This window comes from Canis lupus, chromosome 1 (assembly GCF_011100685.1).
Source record: "Canis lupus familiaris isolate Mischka breed German Shepherd chromosome 1, alternate assembly UU_Cfam_GSD_1.0, whole genome shotgun sequence".
NCBI lineage: Eukaryota > Metazoa > Chordata > Mammalia > Carnivora > Canidae > Canis > Canis lupus.
The window spans coordinates 118,187,186-118,212,822 of NC_049222.1; the positions used below are offsets into that span (position 1 = coordinate 118,187,186).

General features: G+C 43.6%; 1 protein-coding gene across 2 annotated transcripts; it reads left to right on the forward strand.

The window, feature by feature from the left end:
* Positions 1 to 648: 648 nt before the first annotated feature.
* FAM187B (family with sequence similarity 187 member B) lies at positions 649 to 23,897 on the forward strand. 2 transcript variants are annotated; one of them, XM_038529350.1, is made up of 2 exons: positions 649 to 1,399; positions 23,488 to 23,897. In XM_038529350.1, the coding sequence occupies exons 1-2, from the start codon at positions 687 to 689 to the stop codon at positions 23,873 to 23,875; spliced, it is 1,101 nt and encodes a 366-aa protein (XP_038385278.1). In that variant the 5' UTR covers positions 649 to 686; the 3' UTR covers positions 23,876 to 23,897. The 2 variants fall into 2 exon arrangements, with proteins under 2 accessions (XP_038385278.1, XP_038385277.1); XM_038529349.1 differs by lacking the exon at positions 649 to 1,399 and adding an exon at positions 19,055 to 19,827.
* Positions 23,898 to 25,637: the final 1,740 nt, after the last annotated feature.

Sequence of the window (25,637 nt, forward strand, 5' to 3'; positions counted from 1 at the left end):
AGGCAGAGAGAGAAGCAGGCACCACGCAGAGAGCCTGACGTGGGACTCGATCCAGGGTCTCCAGGATCATGCCCTGGGCTGCAGGCGGGGCTAAACCGCTGCTTCTCCCACTGCCTGTGTCTCTGCCTCTCTCTCTCTGTGTCTCTCATGCATAAATAGATAAAATCTTAAAAAAAAAAAAAAAGAAAGAAAGAAAGCATCAAGATGATGATTGTTGCCCAAGATACTTTTTTTTTTAAAAAGATTTTATTTATTTATCCATGAAAGACACAGAGAGAGGCAGAGACATAGGCAGAAGGGGGAAACTGCTCATGTGGGAAGGAGGGCACATCTTTCAATGCCACCTCAGGCATAGCGAAGGATAGTCATGGAAAAGGAGAAACCTCTCTGGAGAGTAAGTAGAGACGTGAGCCGCAGGGAACAAAGATTTAGAAAGCACCCCCACCCCCCTCAATGAGCTGATCTGGTGCTCTGCTAATTGAGCAGTCCTTCCAGTTTACAAGACAAGAGGTCCTGGCAGTTTCCTCAGTTGACTTTAGAAATGGTACAGACCAGTGAGGTCTGCGTACTCCTGAAAGTGCAACAGGACCAAGTTTCATTCCACTCAGGGCTGATGTCTGAGTTCTGTGGGTGACTTCACAATGCCCAGGGTGGTTCCCAGCATCCTTTTGTAGTCTCAGGCTACCATGTTGGCCACCCTGTGGCTGCTTAGCCTTTCTCTCCCCACTCTGCGGGCCTACACATTAATCAGCTGTGCCTATAAGAGTCTCTGCCAGCAGGCCCTAGTCTCAGGCAATGATGTTGTCCTGCAGTGTGACTATCCCAAGGCATTCTGGTACTTCTCTTCCGTTCTGGGGGAAGAACCCCTCCTGCTCTCCTCCATGCCTTATGTAAAAAAACTGCCCGGGGGCAGCCTTCAATTGACCAACCCTCAGCCCTCCCAGACAGGCCTCTATCACTGCCAGGACAATGACAGTGCCCTTGTGGTAGAGTATGAGATTGACTTCCAGGATGTCAGCACCCTGCACATTACACACAAAGACCTGGGCCAAAAGCCCCTGCAGAATGAGACTCTGGGTCTGAGTGGCCACGTACTCATCTTCACCCGCTGGGAGCCTTGGCAGGACTGTAACCGCTGTGGGGAGCCAGGCGAGCGGAAACGCTTGGGCTACTGCTACATCGAGGAGTACCTGGAAAAATCCATGCCCTGTTGGCTCTATCTGAGAACCAAGAAGGCACGATACAGCCGTATGCGGCCTGAGCTGCAGGTGGAAGCCTGTCTCGTACCCTGCAACCACGTCAAGGAAATCGACCAGCCATACTTCATCTTTGACATTCATCAATTGGGCAAGTTGACCAACAACATGTGGCTTACCTGCCCCTTGGCATCCATCTACAGGTGACTGGACCAGGGCATCAGCCCTGCCTTTGACCCTCACCTAGACAGTTTCCTGTGCCCACCTGGGGGGCAGGGGTTTGCCTTCCAGTGGAAAAGAAGGCTCTGTCTCCCAGCCCATAAGCCTTCACCATCAGTCTGTCTAGAAAGGAGTCTCTTCACTGGCCTGTTCAGATGTTCATTCAGTAGGAAGTACTTGTGTCCCTTCTGAGTCAGGCCCTGGGCAGGTGATACTAGGGACACAGTAGTGACCAAAAAGGTTTAGTCCCTGCCCTCATAAGCTCTTGATATTTGGAATGACCAAATGTAAAACCTAGACACCAAGATGCTTTGGTCCATACTCTTGCCAACATCATCGCTAGTGTGGTTTTTGTCATCTCATGGGACTCTGATGAATTCAATTTGTCAGTCCATCCTTGCACCAATGCCACAATATTTTTATTACTCTACTTTTATAGTAAGTCATGATATCTGATAGTATAGATTTTCTAACTAGTTCTTCAAGATTGTCTTGATTATTCTTGGCCCTTTGTATAAATATTTTGAAATCAGCTTGTAGTTTCTATCCCCCCGCAAAATCCCATTTTTTAATAAATTGAGACTTCATTGAATCTAAAGATAAATTTGGGTAGAATTAATGTATTACAATATTGATACTTCCAATCCATGAACATCATAAATATTCCCATTATTTAGGCTTTAATTTCTCCCAATAATGTACAGTTATTAATATAGAGATTTTACATATATTTTTATTATATTTATTCCTAAGCACTTGATTTTTCATGCCATTACAAATTGTGTCTTTTTTATGGATTTATAATGCATGATTTAATAATACATAAAATAAAATAATCCAAGGTTGTAAACAGTGTTTTGACTATTGACAAAATTTTATTTTATTTTATTTTTTTTTTATTTATTTATTTATGATAGTCACAGAGAGAGAGAGAGAGGCAGAGACACAGGCAGAGGGAGAAGCAGGCTCCATGCACCGGGAGCCTGATGTGGGATTCGATCCCGGGTCTCTAGGATCGTGCCCCAGGCCAAAGGCAGGCGCCAAACCGCTGCGCCACCCAGGGATCCCCTATTGACAAAATTTTAATATATCTGATATTAAAATCTGATTCAAGTCATAGATATGTATTATATGTACCACACACATACAATATATAATACATATTATTATAATACAATATGTTATTATATTATCTACATTACAGTATATTGTATAACTGAAGCTAATATAATCTTATATTTCAGTTATACATCCCCCCCATATATAGAGAGGTATAATTGAAATATGACATTATATTAGTTTCAGGTGCACAATGTAATGATTCAGTATTTCCATACACTGTGAAATAATCACCACAATAAGTCTAGCTACCATGCATCCCCATACAAAGTTACAAATTTTTCTTCCTGTAATAAGATTTATTCTCTTAAAAACTTTCAAACATACAAGAAAATATTATTGACCTTTGTCACCATGTTGCACATTACATCTCCACATGCCTTACATCTCCATTTATTTGTTTTCCAACCAGAAGTTTGTACCTCTTGACTCCCTTCACCCATTCTACCCACCCTTCAACCTTCCTCCCCTCTGGCAATGAACAATCTGTTCTTCGTATCTATTTTGTTTGCTTAGTTTTTTAGATTCCATGTATAAGTGAAGTCATTTGGTATTTGTCTTTCTGTCTGATTTATTTCACCTAGCATAATGCCCTCAAATTCCATCCATAGTGTCACAAATGGTAAGATCTCATTCTTTAAAAAAAAAAAAAGATTTTATTTATTTATTCATGAGAGACACAGAGAGAGGCAGAGACATAGGCAGAGGGAGAAGCAGGTTCCCTGCAGGGAGCTTGATGCAGGACTTGATCCCAGGGCCCAGGCATTAGGACCTGAGCCGAAGGCAGATGCTCAACTACTGAGCCACCAGGTGTCCCAATTTCATTCTTTTTTAATGGCTGATAGTAGACCACTGTGTATGTATACCACGTCTTCTTTAACCATTCATCCATTGATGGGCATTTAGATTGACTCTATATCTTCTACAGTGAACATAAGGATACATATATCCTTTATATATTTTCAAATTAGTGTTTTCATTTTCTTCAGATAAGTTCCCAGAGGTGGAACTGCTGGATCATCTGGTAGTTCTATTTTTTTTTTAATTTTTTAATAGTAACCCCTTATTGGAAAAATAATTTTCAAATATTTTCTCCTAATCAGTTCGTTGCCTTTTCATCTTGTTGATGGTTTTCTTTGCTGTGCAGAAGCATTTTAGCTTGATGCAGTCCCACTTGTTTATTTTTACTTTTGTTGCCTTGCTTTTGGAATCAGATCCAAAGATTTGTTGCCAAGGCCAATGTCAAAAAACTAACTGCAGAACTAACTGCCTGTGTTTTCTTCTAGGAGTTTTATGGTTTGGGGTCGTATATTTAAATCTTTAAGCCATTTGAGTTAATTTTTGTGTTTGGTGCAACATAGGGGTTTAGCTTCATTCTTTTGCATGTAGCTGTCCAGTGTTTTCCAACATAATTTATTAAAGAAGCTGTCCTTTCCTCATTGTTTATTCTTGATCCTTTGTCATAAATTAATTGACCATATACATGTGAGTTTATTTCGGGGCTCTCTGTACTGTTCTGTTGATCTGCGTGTCTGTTGTTATGCCAATACTACACTATTTTGATTACTGTGGTTGTGTAATATAGTTTGCAATCAGGGAATATGATGCCTCCAGTTTTGTTCTTTCTCAAGATTGCTTTGGTTTTTGGGGGTCTTTGGAGTTTCACCAAATTTTAGAATTATTTGTTCTATTTCTGTAAAAAAAAAGTCATTAGAATTTTGATAAGGATTGCCTTGAATCTATAAATCACTTTGAGTAATATGGACATTTTAATAATATTAATTCTTCCAATCCACAAGCACAGAATATCTTGCTATTTATTGGTGTCTTCTTCAATTTCTTTCATTAGTGGCTTATAGTTTTCAGTGTACAAGTTTTTCACCTCATGGGTTAAATTTATTCCCAGACATTTTATTCTTTTTTTTTAAAGATTTTATTTATTTATTCATGAGAGTTACAGAGACAGGCAGAGACTTAGGCAGAAGGAGAAGCAGGCTTCTCACAGGGAATCTGATGGAGAACTCAATCCCCGACCCCAGAATCATGACCTGAGCCAAAGGCAGACACTGAACTGCTGAGCCATCCAGACATCCCTATTTTATTCTTTTTGATGCAAATGTAAATGGAATCATTTTCTTAATTTCTCTAATAATAGTTAATGTATAGAAAGGCGGCTGATTTTTATACATTGATTTTGTACCCTACAACTTTACTGAATTTGTTTAACAGTTTTTAGGTGGAATCTTTAGAGTTTTCTATATATATAAAACCATATTGTCCACAAATAGTGATAGTTTTACTTCTTTCTGAGTTGGATGTCTTATTTCTTTTTCTTGTATAATTGCTCTGTCTAGGATTTCCAATACAGTGTTGAATACAAGTGATGAGAGTAGGCATCTTTGTCTTTTTCCTGGTCTTAGAAGAAAAGCTTTCAGTTTGTCACCATTGAGTATAATGTTAACTGTGGGCTTGACGTATGTGGTCTTTATGTTGGGTACATTCCATCTATACCCACTTTAAGAATTTTTGTTAAAGGGCAGCCGGATGGCTCAGCAGTTTAGCACCGCCTTCAGCCCAGGGCCTGATCCTGGAGTCCCAGCATCAAGTCCCATGTCAGGCTCCCAGCATGGAGCCTGCTTCTCCCTCTGCCTGTGTCTCTGCCTCTTTCCTCTCTGTGTCTCTCATGAATAAATAAATAAAATCTAAAAAAAAAAAAGAATTTTTGTTATAAATGGATGTTGAATTATGTCAAATGCTTTTCCTGTATCTACTAAGATAATCATATGACTTTTATCCTTCATTTTGTTAATGTGATGTATTGCATTGCTTGATTTGTGGATGTTGAATCATCTTTGCATCCCTGGAGTAAATCTCAACTTGATCATATCTTATGATCCTTTTAATGTATTGTTGAATTTGATTTGCTGGTATCTTCTTGTGGATTTTTACATCTGTGTTCATCAGGGATATTAGCCTGTAATTTTTCCTTTTCTTTCTTTTCTTTCTCTCTTTCCCCCTTCCTTTTTTTTTCTTTCCCCTTCCATTCCCTCTTCCTCCTATTTCTTCTTCTCCTCCTCCTTCTTTTTTTTTTTTTAAGGTTTTATTTATTTATTCATGAGAGACACACAGAGAGAGAGGCAGAGACACAGGCAGAGGGAGAAGCCGGCTCCATGCAGGGAGCCTGATGTGGGACTCTATCCTGGGACGGTGGGATCATGACCTGAGCCTAAGACAGAAGCTCCACTGCTGAGCCATCCAGCCTCCTCCTCCTTCATCCTCTTCTCCTCCCCCCTCTCCTTCTTCTCCTAAAAGTAAGTTTGAAAACATTCCCTCATCTTGAATTTTTGGAAGAGTTTGAAACGGATAAGTATTAAATCTTCTCTGAATGTTTGGTGGAATTCACCAGCAAAACTTTTTGGTCCTGGACTTTTGTTTTTTTTGGGGGGGCTGGTTACTGATTCAATCTCCATCCTAGTAATCAGTTTTTTTGGATTTTCTATTTCTTTACGATTCAGTCTTGGAAGATTTTATATTTCTAGAAATTTACCTCTTTCTTCTTGGTTGTCCAATTTGTTGGCATATAATTGTTCACAGTAGTCTCATGATTATATATATATATTTTAATATATATATATAATATATAAATATATATAATATATATTCATATATATATGATTTATTCATTTATTGTAGAGAGAGAGTAAGTGTGACTGGGTGGGGCATAGGGAAAGGGACAGAGGATCTTTAGCAAATGCCACACTGAGTGTGGAGCCCAACAGGGGGTTCGATCTCATGACCCTAAGTTCATAACCTAAGTCAAAACCAAGAGTTGGACACTAAACTGACTATGCCACAGGCGCGCCATGATCCTTTATATTTTTGTGATATCAGTTGTAACTTCTCTTTCATTTCTGATTTTATTTGAGCCTTTTCACTTTTTTTAGTGAGTCTAGCTAAAGGTTGTCAATTTTGTTAATCTTTTCAAAGAACCAGCTTTTAGTTATGCTGATCTTTTCCACTGTCTTTTTAGTTTCCATTTCATTTCTTTCTGCCCTGATCTTTTCCACTGTCTTTTTAGTTTCCATTTCATTTCTTTCTGCCCTGATCTTTATTATTTCCCTCCTTCTACTAACTTTGGGTTTCACTTGTTTTTTTTTTGTTTGTTTGTTTGTTTTGGTTTCTTTAGGTGTAAAGTTAGATTGCTTAGTTGAGATTTTTTTTTTAATTTTTATTTATTTATGATAGTCACAGAGAGAGAGAGAGAGAGAGAGAGAGAGAGAGAGAGAGGCAGAGACATAGGCAGAGGGAGAAGCAGGCTCCATGCACCGGGAGCCCGACGTGGGATTCGATCGCGGGTCTCCAGGATCGTGCCCTGGGCCAAAGGCAGGCGCTAAACCTCTGCGCCACCCAGGGATCCCGAGATTTTTCTTGTTTCTTGAGGTAGACCTGTATCACTATGAACTTCCCTCTTAGAACTGCTTTTTCTATATCTCCTAGATTTTGATATTTTGTATTTCCATTTTCATTTGTATCAAGGTATTTTTATTTCTCCTTTCATTCATTTCTTCATTAATACATTGATTGTTTAGTAGCATGTGGTTTAATCTCTACATATTTGTGATTTTTTCCAGTTTTTTTCATGTAATTATTTTTCTAATTTCATACTATCATGGTTGGAAAAGATGCTTGATATGATATCAATTCTCTTTAATTTATTGAGATTTGTTTTGTGGCCTAATATATAATTTATCCTAGAGAAGATTCCATGTGCATTTGAGAAGAATGTACATTCTGCTGCTTTGGGTGGAATGTTCTGTTATATATCTATTAAGTCCATCTTGCCTATCTGTCATTTAATGCTGATATTTCCTTATTGATTTTTCTGTCCAGATGATCTATCCATTGATGTAAATAGCATATTTAAGTCCTGAACTATTGTTTTACTGTTGGATCCTCCTGTTAATATTTGCTTTACATATTTAGGTGCTCCTACGTTGAGTGCATTAATATTTACAGATATTATATCTTGTTGGATTGAACTCTTTATCATTATGTAATGTCCGTCTTTCTCTTTTACTGTAGTCTTTTTTAAAAAGGTATTATCTATTTATTTGAGAGAGAGCACTAATGGGGTGGGGGTAGGGAAGGGCAGAGGGAGAGAGAGAAGTAGACTTCGTACAGAGCACAGAGCCTGACACGGGGCTTGATCCCAGGACCCTGGGATCATGACCTGGGCTGAAGGCAGATGCTTAACCAATTGAGCCACCTAAGCACCATAGTCTTTATTTTAAAATCTGTTTTGTTTGATATAAGTATAGCTGCCAGCCTTATGTTTGTTTGTTTTTATTTGCATGAAGCATCTTTTTTTTTAATGCCCTCATTTTCAGTTTGTGTGTAACTTTATATCTGAAGTGAGTCTTATAGGCAGCATATAAATGGATTTGGATTTCTTTCTTTTTTAAAATCCATGAAGCCATGCTATGTCTTTTTTTTTTTTTTTTTTTTTTTTTTTTTTTTTGAGACAGAGAGAGAGAATACTTGTGAGCAGAGGTGGGGTAGAAAGAGAGGGAGAGAGAATCTTAAGCAAGCTCCATGCCCAACACAGGTTTTGATCTCATAACATTAAGCTGAAATCAACAGTCAGATGCTTAACCAACTGAGCCACTCAGGCAGGTGCCCCCTATGTCTTTTGACTGAAGAATTTAGTTCATTTAATGATTTAAAGTAATTATTATTAGATGTATACTTATTCCCACCTTATTAATTGTTTTCTGGCTATTTTGTAGCTCCTCTCTATTCTTTCATTCTGTTGTTCTCTTCCCTTGTGGTTTGATGACTTTCTTTAGTGTTATGATTAGATTCCTTTCTCATCTTCTGTGTCTTACTGTGGATCTCTTTGGGTTCATCTTTTTCAGAACTCTCTGGGATTCCTGGATATGGATATATGTGTTCTTCCCCAGTTTAGGGAGGTTTTCAGCCATTATTTCTTCAAATAAGTTTTCTCCTCCCTTCTCTCTCTCTCTCTCTTTTCTTCCTGAGGCTCCTATCATGCGAATGTTATTCCACTTGATATTGTCCTATAGTCCCTTAAACTGTCTTTACTTTTTAATATCCTTTTTTCCTTTTGCTGCTCTGTTTGTGTAAGTTCCACTGTCCTGTCTTCCAGATCACTGATCCTTTCTTCTGCTTCATCTAGTCTGCTATTGAACCCTTCTAGTGTATTTTCAGCTCAGTCATTCTTTATAGTTCTGTGGCTTCTGTTTGATACTTTCTTGGATTTTACTTATCAATTTTTTTGGATGAAGTTCTCACTGTGTTCATCCATTCTCCTGAGTATCTTTCTGACCATTACTTTGAACTCTTAGTCTATCAGGTAAATTATTATCTCAATTTTTTTGAAGTTTTATCTTTTTCCTTCATTTGGAACAAATTCTTCTCTTTCCACATCTTGTTCAATTTTCTGTGATTATTTCTATGTATTAGGTGAAACAGCTACATCTCCCTGTCTTGAGGAAATGGGCTTGTGTAGGAGATGAACCTTTATCATTCAACTGTGTTCTAGTTCTTGGTTTTCTCTTATGCCTTTGTGGTTTTCCAAGCAGCCTGAGGCATTCTTGATAGGCTCCAGTTGTTGAGGGTGGACCTGTCAGACTTTCAAAGGGGGGAATCTCAATCAGCAGCTAGTTTCAGGCTGACTGGAAGCCAGACCATCTGGAAATAGCTTGTAAATTATACAGATGTATACAGTCCTATGGGACCGCAATCATAAACCCTGCTGACCTCTCGACTAGGTGATCTGCAAGTGTCTCTTGTGTGAGAGTTGTGGAAATTGGGGCTCCAGGTCAGTATATAAACTCCTTTCTGGGAGGTAACAGTGAACTGTAAAGAAACCAAGGGAGAGCACAAATATGGTGACCTTCTGCCTACATTCCCTGAGAAATCCTTCATAGCCTCTAGATGTGTGGCAAACTTGAAGCTATGCTAAAACTCTAGGATGTGTAAATAGATCTTTTTCACAGAAAGACTATTATGATGTATTTCAGTCTGCTGTCTGTAGAGTGCCCTGGGGATAGTAGCCTGCCAAGAACTATCCCCACAATAGTTTCAGTCCCACAGGAGACAGAAACACAAATGCTTACACACACACCCCAGCGAGCCACCAGAACCAGGCAATCAAGGGGAATCCTTGTGTTGAGTGCATACCCGCTAGCTTTTGTGAGTCAGGGTGAGAGCACAGGGCCCAGGTACATCCATCAGCTTTGGCAAGGCTGCAGGTGAGCGCAGGGCTGGAATTCATGCTTGTCAGCTTTGGAGGGGCAGCTAGAGAAATAGATTGTATCTTTTAAATTTCATGTTCTACTTGTCTGTTGTTGGTCAATAAAAATATATTTGATATTTGTATATGACTTTCTATCAAATTATTTTGCTAAATTCACTTGCCTCCAATAAAATGCTGAGTGGAGAAGTTGATGGCAAACATAGTTATGTTATTCTTAATATTTCACTAGTAAATATAATACTGCTCTAGGTTTTTAGTAGAAAAACTATCAGATTAATAAAATTCCATTTTATTCCTAGTTGTCCAAGAGTTTTGAGCCATGAGTGAGTGTTGAATTTTATCAAATGCATGTTCTGCTTTAGTGAGATGATAATATGGTTTTTCTCCTTTATTATGTTAATATGGTGAATTTCATTTATTATGTTCATATGTAAACCCAACCTTGCTTTCCTGGGATAAACCCAATGTGCTCATGATATTTATTCTTTTTGTTTGTCATTGGAAGAAATTTGCTAATATTTTGTTTAGGATATTGTATCCTTGTTCACGAAAGAGATTGGCCTGATATTTTTCTTAGTGGTAAAAACCTTACATGATTTTGGTATTAAGGTGATGTAGGCCTCACAGAAGTTTGGAAGTATTTCATATTTTTATATTTCTGGAAAGATTTTGAAAGATAGATGCCATTTCTTAATTGTTAAGAAATGTTTGGAAGGATTCAGTGGTAAAGCTTTCTGGGTTTAGAGAGTTTTTTGTGCATAGGTTTTTAATTCTAAATAGAGAACAGTTCAGTTTTTTTCTTGTGCCAGTGTTGCTAAGCTTTTCAATGAATTTATCTATTTTATCTAAATTTTTATAAGTTTTGGCCAAAAGTTGTTTTTAATATCATCTGATTATCTTTTTGTGCCTCTAAGATCTGTAGTAATGTTTCTTTTTTCAGTACTAGTATTTGTTATTTAGGCCTTCTTCCTGTTTTTATCTTGATTAGTCTTGCTAGGCCTTTATCAATCACATTCATCTTTGAAAGAACTAACTTGGTTTACTGGTTTTGTTTATTGTAGTTTTGTTTTCTATCTAATTGATTTATGATACTTGCTTATATCTCTAGTTTTTATCTTTCCTTTTTCCCTTGAAAATATGTATTTAGTCTGGAAATTTCCCCCTAAGTACAACTCACTAGCATCCTACAAGTTTGGATATTATATATCTTCTGTCAGTTAAAAATACTTTATATCTTCAGTTGTGGTTTCTCTTTGGATCCATTAGTTATTTGGACATCTCAATGTATAAATTTCAAATATCTAGTGATGTTCTTGTCTTTTTGTATTTATATCTAACTTAATTCCACTAACCTAAAATGTGCTTCTCTTCCTTTAACATTTATTGAGACTTGTTTTATGACCTAGGATATGGTTAATTTTGGCAAAAATTTCATTTAAATGTAAAAAATATGATCTGAAGTTGAGTGCAGTGTTCTATATATATGAATTAGATCAAGTTTATATCATATCGCTCAAATCTTCTATACCTTTACTGTGGACTTGTCTATTTCAACATTTAGTACTATAAGGTTTTGCTTTATATATTTTTAGGTTCACACAAACTTAAGATCATTTTAACTTCCCATTGGACTGGCCATGTTATAAAATGTCTCTTATAGTCTCTATTAATACTTTTGGCCTTTATGTCTACTTTCTGTTATTAGTATAGCTAGCATACCAGTTTTCTTTAATGTTTGCATGATACTTTTCCATGGCTTTACTTTCAATTTCTCTATATTTTTTTACTTAGGATGAATCTCTTAAGTATGTGTTAGATTTTTGTTGGGGACACCTGAGTGGCTCAGCAGTTGAGGATCTGCCTTCAACTCAGGTCATGATCCTGGAGTCCTGGGACCAAGTCCCACATCGGCCCCCACAGGGAACCTACTTCCCCCTCTGCCTGTTTTGGTATTCAGTCTGAAAATCTTTGTCCTTAATTGGAGTATTTAGTTCATTACATTTAATGTAATTACTGATATAGTTGGGTTTAAGTTTACCATTTTCCTCTTTGCTTTCTACATGTTCTGTCTCTTCTTTTGTCTTTTTTTTAATTTGGATTTATCAAGTATTTTTTAAAAATTTTATTCCAATATAGTTAGCATATAACAGTGTTATATTAATTTCAGGTGTACAATACAGTGATTCAACGATTCTAATACATCACTCAGTGCTCATCACAATAAGTATAGCCTTAATCCTCCTCACCTATTTAACCCTATCCCTCCCATTCACCTCCCCTCTGGTAACCACCAGTTTGTTCTCTATAGTTAAGAGTCTGTTTCTTGGTTTCTCTCTCTTTCATTTGCTTATTTGTTTTGTTTCTTAAATTCCACATACGAGTGAAATAATATGGTATATGTTTTTTTCTGACTGATTTATTTCATTTAGCATTATATTCTCTGACTTCATCCATGTCATTGCAAATGGGAAGATTTCATTCTTTTTTATGGCTGAATAATACATATATATATATATATATACATATATATATATGAGTATATATACACACACATACATATATATATGTATATCACATATTCTCTATCTATTCATCTATCTGGAAGCAGATAGCATCCGTGGATGGGCTGCTTCCATAATTTGACTGTCGTAAATAATGCTCCTATAAACACTGGGGTACGTATATCCCTTTGAATGAGTGTTTTTGTATTTTTAAAAGATTTTTAAATTTTATTTATTTTTAAAGAGAGACAGAAAGAAACAGCATGAGCAGAGGGGAGGGGGGAGACAGAGGGAGAAGGAGAGAATCCCTAAGCAGGTTCCATGCTGAGCATGAAGCTCAATGGCCTGATCCCAGGACCCCAAGATTGTGACCTGAGCCAAAATCTGGAATTGGTCGCTCAACCAACTGAGCCATCCAGGCACCCCAGTGTTTTTGTATTTTGGGGGTAAATACCCAGTAGTGTGATTACTGGATCATAGTACAATTCTATTTTTAACATTTTGAGGAAACTTTATACCATTTTCCACAGTGGCTGCACTAGTTTGCATTCTTAGCAACAATGCGAGAATATACCTTTTCTTCCAAATCCTCTTATGATTGGCCATTTCTTTTATTTTTTATTTTAACCATTCTGACAGATGTGAGGTGATATCTCACTGTAGTTTTTTTAAAAAATATTTTATTTACATATTTGAGATAGAGCAAGAGAGAGAGAACATAAGCAAAGGGAGAGGCAGAGGCAGAGGGAGAAGCAGGCTCTCCACCCAACAGGGAGCCCGATGCAGAGCTCAATCCCAGGACCCTGGAATCATGACCTGATCTGAAGACAGACGCTCAACTGACTGTGCCACCCAGTTGCCTCTTCATTGTAGTTTTTATTTGCATTTTGCTGATGATGAATGATGTTGAGCATCTTTTCCTGTGTCTGTTGGCCATTGGGATGTCTTCGTTGGAGAAATATCTGTTCACGTCTTATGCCCATTTTTTAATTGGATTATTTGTTTTTTTTTTTTTTGAATGTTGAATTGTATCAATTCTTTGTATATTTTGGATACTAACCCTTGTCAGATAGGTCATCGGCAAATATCTTCTCCTAATTCAGTAGGTTGCCTTTTAGTTTTGTTGATTGTTTCCTTGGCTGTGTAGAAGCTTTTTGTTTTGAGGTAGTCCAAATGGTTTATTTTTGCTTTTATTTCCCTTGCCTCAGGAGACATATCTAGAAAACTGTTGCTATGGCCGATGTCAGAGACATTACCACCTGTGCTCTCGTCTAGGATTTTAATGATTTCAGGTCACACATTTAGGTTTTTACTCCATTTTGAGTTTATTTTTGTGTATAGTGTAAGAAAGTTACCCAGGTTCATTCTTTTGCATGTAACTGACCAGTTTTCCCAACACCATTTTTGAAGAGAGTGTCTTTTCCCCATTGCATATTTTTCCCTGCTTTGTTGAAGATTAGTTGATCATATATATATTTATTTATTTATTTGCATAATTGTGGATATACTTTGGAGTTTTCTTTTCTGTTCACTACGATCAAATGGGATTTATTCCTCAGATGCAAGAGGGGTTCAATATTTGCATATCAATTGGCATGATATATCATATTAATTAGAGAAAGGATAAAAACCATATGATCATTCCGGTAGATGCAAAAAAAAGCATTTGACAAAGTACAACATCCATTCGTGAGAAAAGCCCTCAGCAAAGGCAATATATGAAAAACCCATGGTGTACATCGTACTCAGTTGGGAAGAATTGAGAGCTTCCCCTCTATGGTCAGGAACAAGACAAGGGTGTCCACTCTCACCACTTTTATTCAACATAGTACTGGATTCATCAAGTATATTTTTCACCAAATATTTTTTAATTATTCCATTTCCCCCTCTATTAGCTTATTATTATTTTTAAAAAGATGTTATTTATTCATTCATGAGAGACACACAGAGAGAGGCAGAGACACACGCAGAGGGAGGAGCAGGCTCCATGTAGGGAGCCCGATGTGGGACTCCATCCAGCAACCTGGGATCATGCCCTGAGCCAAACAGATGCTCAGCCACTGAGCCACCCAAGCACCCCTCTATTAGCTTATTAGATATGCATTCTTTTATTGTTTTCTCTAGAGATTACAAAATTTATTCTCACTCATTATGATATAATAATATAATATAAATTTATACTTGTACCATTTCCTAGACAATGTAGAGATCTTATAACTTTTTAGCTCCATTTGTTCCCCTTCCATCTGTTGTACTCTTGTTATCAGATATCTTTATTTTAAATATATTTTAAACCCCACAAGACATTATTTTTAAACACTCTAAATGTTAATTTAATTTTACCCGCATATTTACTTTTTGGTAGTTTTCATTCCTGCATTACCTTACTTCCACTGGGGATCATTTTCCTGCTACCTGGAGAATTCTCTTCAGTATTACTTTTAGTGTGCTCTGCTGTGGTAAATCTCAGGTTTCATCTGAAAATATCTTTATTTTTTGCCTCCATCTTTAAAGGATATTTTCATTGTGGTTTTATAGAAGTCTCCATATAGAATTCTAGATTGGCAATCATTTTCTTTTAGTGCTTTAAAGGTGATGTTCCATTGTCTTCTACCTTCCATCATTTATTTTGATTATTTATTTATTTATTTATTTATTTATTTATTTATTTATTTATTTATTTATAGATCATGCACAGGGAGGGACAGAGGGAAAGGGAGAGAAGTAGACTTTCTGCTGAATGCAGAGCCCAGCGTGGAACTCAGTCCCATGACCCTGAGCTCATGACCCGAGCTGAAATCAAAGAGCCAGACACTTAACTAATTGAGCCACCAGGTGCTCCCCATCATTTCTTTTTAAAAGTCAATGTAGGGGGCAGCCCGGGTGTCTCAGCAGTTTAGTGCTGTCTTCAGCCCGGGGCCTGATCCTGGAGACTGGGATCGAGTCCCACGTCGGGCTCCCTGCATGGAGCCTGCTTCTTCCTCTGCGTGTGTCTCTGCCTCTCTCTCTCTCTCTCTCTGCCTCTCTGTGTGTGTCTCTCATGAATAAATAAATAAAATCTTTTTAAAAATTAAAAAAACATAAAAGTCAAAGTAGGATCATGATCTCAGCTCAGGTCTTCATCTCAGGGTCGAGTTCAAGCTCTATACTGGGTTCCACTCTGGGTGTGGAGCCTACTTAGTAATGATAATAATAAGAATAGTGATGATGATGATGATGATGATGATGATGATCTTAAAAAGTCAATGTAGGGCCTTATGATTGTCGCTTTGAAAGCACTTATCTTTTTCTTCTCTGGACATTTTTATTATATCCTCTTTGGTTTTCAGCAGCATTTTCCTATAATGTGTCTAGATGTGGCTTCATTTATATTTATCCTGCACGGTGTTTGAAGGTCATCTTTTTTTTTTTTTAAGATTTATTTATCTATTCATGAGAGACACAGATTGAGAGGAGAGGCAGAGACATAGGCAGAGGGAGAAGCAGGCTCCGCAATGTGGGACTCGATCCCGGATCCGGGGATCACACCCTGAGCCAAAGGCAGGCGCCCAATCTCTGAGCCACCCAGGTGTCCCTGAAGGTCATCTTGAATTTGTTGCTTTGGTGCTTTTCATGAGTTTTGGAAAATTTTTATTCAATGTCTTAAAATATTGCTTATGTTCTTGTCTCTCCTTTGCTTCTGAGTCTCCATTAACATAAATGTTAGAACTTTTCACCATGTCTTATATATCTCTTACGCTCTTTTATGTATTTTCCTATCTTTTTTTTTTTTTTTTTTTTTGCATGCTTCAGTATGGATGTTTTTCTGTAGGCCCATCTTTCATTTCCTTAATCCTCTTTCCTGTTGTGTCAAAGAGCTTGCTACTCTTTCTAGTGAATTCTCAATTTCACATATTTAATTTTTCAATTCTAGTATTTCCATTTAATTCTTCTGTATAGATTCAAAATCCTCATCTTATCATCTCCTGGACATATTAATCAAACTTACCTTAAAGTCTATAGTTGTTAATTATTAGCAAAAGTGCTGGTCTGATATAAGCTTCTCAATTGTAGCAGTAAGCAGAAACCTCACCCACGTTATTTAAAGAATATCAGGGAATCTGGATTTTCACATGAAATCTCTTGGACTGGACTCCTGGGTGGCTCAGCGGTTGAGCATCTACCTTTGGCTCAGGGCGTGATACCCGGGTCCTGGGATCGAGTCCCACATCAGGTTTGGAGCCTGCTTCTCCCTCTGCCTGTGTTTCTACTTCTTTCTATATCTCTGATGAATAAATAAATAAATCTTTAAAAAAAAGAAGTCTTTGGATTTTACATGTTGGTCACTGATTTAAATATTCTAAAAACACCCTAGGGAGGCCAATGAAAACATTTATTCAGGCTGGATCCAGGCAGTTTATTACTTCTCAGTTAGACAAAGTGAAAATTGGAAGTGGGCTATCTCAGGGTCCTCCTAGCCCTGCTTCCTTGTTTAGAAAAGAGATTCCTGGGCTGAGGAGAGAGACAGAGACAGGGAGGGAGAAGCAACAGAAGTGCAGATGTTAATGTGACTTAGGTAGAGGGACTTTACAAGATCCTAGGAAGCAGAAAAAGACTCTAGATAGTTTTATAGATGTGAGAACAGAGGGGATGTGTGGCCCATTGGGGGACAAAGGTGGTGGCAAGATGCCTCAGAAGCAGCATCAGACTGGAACTGGATGCCTCAGTTCCAGTCTGAGCATCCAATTTGTGCCAAACACAGCCTGTAGAGGTCCCTGCATGGGGCAGGGACACGACTAAGAGAGCCCCAAGCCATAAGGAGCCGGGTGGAGAGGAAGGCAGGATGTCCTAGCAAAGGTGTGCATGAACCTCTGACCTCACCGCTCCTCACTCCCCTGCTTGTCCACTACTTCTTGGTCACTCTGGCCTTTACATATGGCAGCCGTGTCAGGGTCTAGCCATCTCTTGGGAATATCTGCAGATATCCACAGGGCTCTTTATCTCACTCTATTCACATGTTGGTGAAACCGCCTTGGGGGAGTGCTCAGACAGGCCCGATCCCACTCCCTAAAACAGCTCACACCCACAAACTCTTCTCGTCCTATCCCCATTTCTCTGCTCTGTTCTCATCCTCAGCGATTATAGGGTAACCCTCCCTGTTTGAGGACCCCATGCTTTTGTGAATTCACCTACTTGCTGAAATTCACGCAAAGCCCCCAGGTCAGTACCCACAGGGGTTTCATCGTCCTCCGCAGACAGGCCCAGGGTGGTGGAAACGTTGAGTCACTAACAACGCGCATTCCCAGCTGAGGTCCAGCAACATGCGGCCGCCTTCTAGTTTTAGGGCTCCCGCTATCAGCAAGTATCCTTTGTCCATGGTCCGTTTAGTGCCGCTCTTGTGTTGTTGCTGCATTTTTGCATTTTTGCTGGTGATTCTGCTGTTTCAAATGGCTCCCAAGCAGTGCTGATGGGCTGGCCAGCGTCCCTAAGCACAAGCAGCCTGTGACATATCTTGCGGAGAAAACGTGTGTTCGGGAAGCTTCGCTCAGGCGTGAATTAATTGTGCTGCTGGTCCTAAGTTCAATGTCAGTGAATTAAGAATGTATATTAAATAAGAGGTCTTTAAACAAAAATACTCGTAAAGCAAGGTTCTGTGTTGAGCAGTTGACAAAGATATTATGACCAGAGGCTTGGAGGACCTTAAGCCTGTATTTCTCCTAGAAACAATGTTTCCACATTTGCCAACTCAGCAACTTTATAGAACATAACAGCCCTGAATAAGGAGAATCTACTGTGTCTGATACTATGTATTATATACTTGCCTATTATCTATCTCTTCCTCTAGAAGGTAAGTCCAAGGTGGGGGTGGGAAGGGGCTTTGTCTGACTCGCTCAGGGCTGTGACTAGAATAAGGGCCAGCACATGGTAGGCATGCAGTAAACATTTGTGAAATGAGTGAATGATGGCAGATCAAGCCTGCACGATAATCATTTTTAATGTCGAGCCCGACAAGGGTAGGTTAGGAAAGGGTTTTGGAAAGAGACAACCGAGAAAAATACTTATCTGCTTAAAATGAATTGAATCATGCAGATATCTGTGGAAAGAGTCTGGGACGGGTGTGTGCAAAGATCCTGAGGCAGGAGCCCTTTGCTTGCCTGATGTTTTCAGGAGATGGCAGGGAGGCCAGCGTGGCTGGGAACACAGGGCTGGGATAAAGGGGCAGGAAGTCAGAATGGTAACCAGAGAGGGTTTAGTCACCTTTCATCACCTTTCCACGCCCAGTGCTAAGAATCGTGCCCAGAACGAACGTAGTAGGCGTTTGGGGGGAAATGTGTTGAATGTTCACATGTGACACTTTAGGGTTTTTAAAAATATTTTATTTATATATTTGAGAGATAGAGACAGAGCATGAGCTGGGGGAAGAGGCAGAGGGAGAAAGAGATTCCCTGATGAGCGAGAAACCCACTGCGAGGCTCGATCCCAAGACCCTGAGATCAGGACCTGAGCCGAAGACAGATGCTTAACCGACGGAGCCCCCCGGGCAGCCCCACGTGTGGCACTTTAATGCCAAAGCCGGGGATGGTAGAGAAAACCTTGAATGGACAAATTAAGTTTCGTCCTATCCCAGCAGAGCGGGGGACTCAGAATAGGAATTAAGTAGAGTTGTTCAATTGTCGCAAATCAAATGGGGATTGTGACCTCACAAACCCATGGCATGGACTATAATGCGTCCTGCGGCCCAGGGCTGAGATCTGGGTCTCTTGGGTGACTTCACAATGGCCAGGGTGGTGTCCTGCCCACCACCACAGCCCCAGTCCACCATGCTAACCACCCTGTGCCTGCTGCTCAACCTCGCCACCCCCTTGCTGGGGTTCTATCCTTCCTTCAGCTGTCCCAGTGAGAAGCAATGCCAAACAGCCCTCCTCTCAGACAATGACATCTTTTTGCTCTGCAACTCTTCTGGGGCACAGTGGAACTTCTTCTTCATGAACAACAGGGCCAACTGGCCCAACAAAGTCTCCAGCGTTTCCAACATAGAAATAATACCTGGAACCGGCATTCTCATTAGGAGTCCGTTGCCCTCCCAGACAGGCTTCTATCACTGCCAGGACGAGAATGGCATCCAGGTGGTGCAATACGAGGTTGACTTCCAGGATGTCAGCACCCTGCATATTACACACAAAGGCCTGGGCCAGAAGCCCCTGCAGAATGAGACTCTGAGTCTGGGCGGCGAGGAGCTCATCTTCACCCGCTGGGAGCCCTGGCAGGACTGTAACCGCTGTGGGGAGCCCGGCGAGCGGAAACGCCTGGGGTACTGCTACATCGAGGAGCCCCTGCAGAAACCCGTGCCCTGCTGGCTCTACCTGGGGGATCTGAAGATGTGGTCCACCCGCCTGCGACCTGAGATGCAGGTGGAAACCTGCCATGTCCCGTGCAAAACATCAACGCTGGATTTCATCACCTTTGACAACTTTGAGATCAGCGAGGAGTCAGAATCCGTGTGGCTCACCTGCCCCCTGGGATCCATCTACAGGTGATGGAGGCAGGCACCAGCCCCTCACCCCTCGCCAGGCTCCCCCAATCTGGAGCCCTCATGACTAATTCGTGCAGAGGGCAGGGCTCCCCCGGGAGCAGCCCTGCAGGCTATCTCTGCTGGCCTCTTCAGACGTGCCTTTGGCAAGAATCCCCTGGTGCCCACATGCTCTTGGGTCACACAGGTGGTACAGGACAGCTGACACCTATGGAGGGCTCGGCTGGTTCTGGGCCTGGTCCCGTGGTTGGCCCATGCTGTGGATGCGGCAGTCATCGGACCCCCGCCCCCCGCCCGGGAAGCCCCCAGCCAGCGTGGGTGGGTGCTACGGACAGCCTCAGGGTGGCCAGGGCTGGCGTGGGAGCAGCCCATGTGAGTATGAGTCTGTGCTGGGGGGAAGGCTGTGGGCCCGAGGCTGCTTCTCATCTGGCAGGATCAGCAAGTGTCAGAGCGAGGATGGTGCCCCCGGGGGATGCCCATCAGGGTCCGCCTCCCAGAGCTCACGCTCCTGTTCTTGTCTTCCTGCCGGGAGCCCTGGGAAATCTCCCCTTGGCCTGTCTTCCCCAAGCCACCGGCACTAGCCAGGAGTAAGGACTACAACCACCCACAGTGCTGTGCTTCGGCCCAGGCTGCATCCTGTTCCCACCCTCCTTCCCGGGGCCTCAGGGGCTGGGGGCTCCACGGGGGTCCAGCTCAGAGGGGTGCAGTTCTTGTCCAGGGGGAGCCGTGGTGACTTGAAACCGTGAGGTCCCCTCGCTCTCATTCCTCACATGCCTATGGCAGCCCCTCCCTTGCAAGGCGGGAGCCCGAGCCACCTCTTGAGGCCTCTGCAGCCACCTGCTCCATCAAATCTGGGCTCGCCACCTCCATCTGGTTTTCTTCTCCTTATTCCAGCTGTGACTTCTCTCCTCCTCTTTTGTCTCCCTTCCTCCTGTCTTCCTCCCCCTGTAAGTCTAAAAGTTAACACCTAGTCTCTCCAAAACCCCCACAATTCAGAAGTGCGGGAAAGTGCATGGGTGCCGGCTATCTGGACTGGGACGCTTGTCCCATGTCATTTGCCAGATAAGGGATTCCTGAGCGCCAGTCACAGGCCCTCTGGATGAGACTCAAGAGATGGGGGACTCCTGGGCGACTCAATCACTTAAACGTCTGACTCCATCTCAGCTCAGGTCTTGATCTCAGGGCTGTGAGTTCAAGCCCCGGGCTGGGCTCCATGCTGGCCGTGGAAGAACTGAAAACAGAACAAAAAACTCAAGAGAGGTCACTGAGGCTTCGAGAGCTACCATGTCTCTCGGGAGCTGCGTAGAATGGCATTTCATGTGAGCTTTATGTCCTGGACTCTGGATTCAGGCGGGCCTGGGCCCCAGTCCCAGCACTGCCACTCTCCCAAGCTGTGCGACTTGGGGCCTGTGGCATCTTTCTGGGCCTCAGTCTCCCTCTCTGTTGAATGGGGGTTGTATCCCTTTCCTCGGGCCCATCATAACAAAGTACCACACCCTGGTGGGCTTAACACAATTACAATGTATTCTCTTACTGCTCTGGAGTCCAAGTCAAATTGTCACGAGGGCCATGTGGCCTCTGAGATGCTGAGTGGAATCTGTCCTGGCTTCCTAGCTTCTGGGACTGGCAGGCCATCCTTGGCCTTCCTGGGCTTGTAGCTACATCCCCCCCCACCCCCCACCCCGATCTATCCGCATCACTTGGCATTTTCCCTGTGTGTTTGTATCTGGGTCTCTTCTCCATTTCTTAAAAGGACACCTGTCATATTGGATTTAGGGCCCGGGGCTACGTCTTTCAGGCCGCACCTTACCTGGTACATCTGCAACAACCTGATTTCCAGATAAGGATCACCCTGTGGCAAGGACACAATCCAACCCAGTACCGAGGTCTCGCTGGCCCCGGCCTCGCTGGGTCACTGTGTGATGTCTAAGGATGCAAATGCCTACAAAACACTCCGGAGAGTGTCTGACCAAAGTTCCGAGCTCTCATTGGTGTCCTTTTTTGCTTGTGTGATTATTGGCTTTGTCAGTGTTGTCTACTGAGCGGCCCTCTGTTCCTCAGCCGTGATAGGTGTGTTATGTGTCTGATTTGCTTGGTCACGTACCATGTTTTCACTCAGTGTTTGTTTATAAACCAAGCACTAATGTTGGTCCCCGGGGGGCAGGGGAGACCAAAGCTGGGAAGATTCCTGCCCTCATGGAGCCGTAAAACAATGTCACGAATAAAACATACGGTGGCCATCAGGGAAATACAAATCAAAACCACAATGAGATCCCACCTCACCCCAGTGAGAATGGGGAACATTAACAAAGCAGGAAACCACAAATGTTGAAGAGGATGTGGAGAAAGGGGAACCTTCTTGCACTGTCGGGAATGTGAACTGGTGCAGCCACTCTGGAAAACTGTGTGGAGGTTCCTCAAAGAGTTAAAAATAGACCTGCCCTACGACCCAGCAATTGCACTGCTGGGGATTTACCCCAAAGATACAGATGCAGTGAAACACCGGGACACCTGCACCCCGATGTTTCTAGCAGCAATGGCCACAGTAGCCAAACTGTGGAAGGAGCCTCGGTGTCCATCGAAAGATGAATGGATAAAGGAAGCTGTGGTCTATGTATACAATGGAATATTCCCCAGCCATTAGGAAGGACAAATACTCACCATTTGCTTCGACGTGGATGGAACTGGAGGGTATTATGCTGAGTGAAATAAGTCAATCAGAGAAGGACAGACACTATATGTTCTCATTCATTTGGGGAATATAAATAATAGTGAAAGGGAATATAAGGGAAGGGAGAAGAAATGTGTGGGAAATATCAGAAAGGGAGACAGAACATAAAGACTCCTAACTCTGGGAAACGAACTAGCGGTGGTGGAAGGGGAGGGGGGGGGTGGGGGGTGGGGGCGAATGGGTGATGGGCACTGAGGGGGGCACTTGACGGGATGAGCACTGGGTGTTATTCTGTATGTTGGCAAATTGAACACCAATAAAAAATAAATTTATTATTTAAAAAAATAAAAATAAAAAAATTTTTAAAAATTAAAAAAAAATAAAACATACGGTGTGCCAGATGGTGGTAAGGAAGGGCTGGGAGGGGGATGGGAGTGGAGGAAAGAATCATTTTAGATACAGAGGACAGGGGAGGCTTCTGAGAAGTTGCCAGACCAAAAGGAGGTGAGGGGGCCGCATGTACTGAGGGAGTGCACTCCCGGTGGAGGGAACGGCAGGAGCAAAGGCCCTGAGGCAGGACAGAGCCCAGCCCAGCAGGTTGGAGGGCCACCTTGGAGGCCAGCATGGCTGGGAGAGAGTGAGGTACAGGGAGATTGGAGAGAATGAGGCTGGCAGGGAAATGGGGGTGGAGGGGCTATCACACAAGCAGTGTTCTCGCTGATTCCTCCAAGTAGCCCCCAAGTAGTGAGGTGGGTACGACCCCTACACCCCCAGTTTTCAGACGATGAAGTAGAGGCTCGAAAAGCTGGAGGTGTGTGCCCCTTGCCCATTAGTGTGGGGTGGAGCTCCGAGCTGCATGCCCACCGTCCCCCCTGCTGCTGGGGCCCTCTGGGAGGGGGCGCCCCGTCTGCTGTTCCCCGGGGAGCAGGGGGCCGCCGTCTCCACCTCCTTTCTCCCCGGGCTGCTGCAGCTCACCTTGTCCTCCTTTGCAGGCCCATCCTCTGGGAAGTCAACGACATGCCCCTGACGTGGCAGGGCCAGCTCTCCAACCAGGACTTAAACACCGTTCTGGAACCCGCCAACGGCGGCAGGCAGCTGCAGGTCTTCCAGCCAGCCATCTACAAGTGCTTCGTGCAGCAGGAGCTCATGGCTCGGTTCAACCCCAGGCCCTTTCCCGACGTGCCGGAGGCCCTCAGGGAGGAGGAGGCAGGCCGGCAGCAGGGGGCGAGGGAGGCCTCGAAGGGGAAGGCCGGGCCTGTCCTCAAGGGGCTGAAGTTGACGCTGCTGGTGGGCATAGTCCTGGGGCTGCTGGGGCTGCTGCTCAAGTTCTTCCACCATTCCCAGGGCAAAAGAAGTGACGAGGTGCTGCTGGTGAAATAAAGCGAGGCCTCGGTGCCCAGGACCCCTGGTCTCCTGTGTCTTCAGCCCCTTACCTGTCCTTCCCTGGGCACTCTGGGGGAGAGGGGGGCACCCAGACAGACCCATGGCCATAGCTGAGGCCGGGTCTACCCTGTTCCAGGTCCTGCTCTGTTAACTCATTAGCAATCCCAGTCCCACAGATGGGGAAACTGAGGCAAGGCTGCTGTCTAGAGCCTAGGGGGCAGGGCTCCAGTGTGAACTCGGGTTACCTGGCTCAAGCCTTGTGTTCCTCCCCGGGAGGGAGGGATGGAATGGAAGGAGGCCATTTGCAGGATGAGTCTCTGGGAGTTGGGAAACCGCGGCCACCTTACTGACTGCACTCCCCCAAGGACCAGGGCCGAGGTGGGCTGGGGGGCGGGGAGCCCGCAGACTGCAGATGTGCACTGCGTTGGGGCCTTTCCAGGCTGCTCGCCTGCCCCACCCTGCCCCAGTTGTGCCTGGGGCCTCGGGCTTAGCCACATCTCTTCCGAGGCCGAGGATGCTGCCAGGGGATGGGTCAGGGTGGCCCAGGGCAGCTGGACGCGTGTCACCCTTCCTGGCTCTTGCAGTGCAGAGAGCCCCTGGGGCCCCGAGAAGGAGAGACAGACCCCTGTGCCAGGACAAGGCGCCAGGCCTAGCCCAGCTGGCCCGCGGGAATCACCAAGCCTGGCCGTTCCCAGAAATTCTATACACTGCGCAGCAGAGTGCAAGAGCGGGAAATAAAATATTAATGCCTGGTAAAGCTCATTGCCCTGATGTTGCACTGTGAAGCAACGTCAGCACAGATCTGGAACTTCCAGAAGAGAACTTCTGCCCCTGAGGAGAGAACAGAGCTCGCTCCTCACTTAAAGACGCAGTTGCCAGAACACGTAAGGCTTCACCGGTGCCTGGAGGCGCAAAGATTCCCTGCCGAATGCGGGAATGTTCGCGGGGAGCTGCCCGGGGAGGAGGCCGAGGATAATGACAGTGGTGGCAAATATTTGTGGACTTCCTGGCAGGATCAGAACTCACACCGTTCGCGAACATTACGTCCTCACGGCCACCCGTGAGCCTGCGGTTCCTACGAACCTCGTTTTATAGTCGAGAACCGCAAGGCACAGAGGGTTCAAGCGCCCTGGCTGGGGTCACACAGTGAGCTTGGGGGGAGGCCGGGGGTGGGAGACTGAAGACCTCTGGGCCCCTCCTGGCCGGACGCCCAGGCCTGTCCGCACAGCCCTAACAGTCACAGCTGCAAGTGGCCTTTTGGACCTGAGGTGACAGCTGGGGCTCCCGTCACAACAGCCACAAGGAAACGAACCCTGCCAACCATCTGAGTAAGGTTGGAGCAGATTCTTCAGCCAAGCATCCACCTGAGAACTCAGCCTGACCCTGACACTTTGCGGGCTCGGGAGACCTCGCTGAGCGGGAGACCTGGTCCCGCCACCTCTGGACTCCTGACCCCCAGACACTGGGGTACCATGCATGTGTGCTGTTTTAAGCCACTTAACATCTGGCAATCCGTCATGCAGTGGTAGGCAAGAGATACCCTTCCTGTCACCCCAGCCCACCCTGAGGTCCCCTGTAGCTTCAGCGGTGACGCGGACGGTCCCCATATGCACCGGGGGCCCCTGCTCCCCTCAGGGGCCTGCTGCACCAGGCTGGCAGCCGGGCGCTCGGTGCCCCAGGAGCGATCCTTCCCCCATAGGGATGGGAGCAGAAGATACGACTCCAGGCCACATTCCCTCCGAGGGTCCTTGGTGGCACA

Coding starts and splice junctions, on each gene's coding strand:
- FAM187B (XM_038529349.1), top strand. CDS start 19,070: ATGGCCAGGGTGGTGTCCTGCCCACCACCACAGCCCCAGTCCACCATG. Junction 19,828..23,487: donor CCCCTGGGATCCATCTACAG/GTGATGGAGGCA, acceptor CCTCCTTTGCAG/GCCCATCCTCTGGGAAGTCA.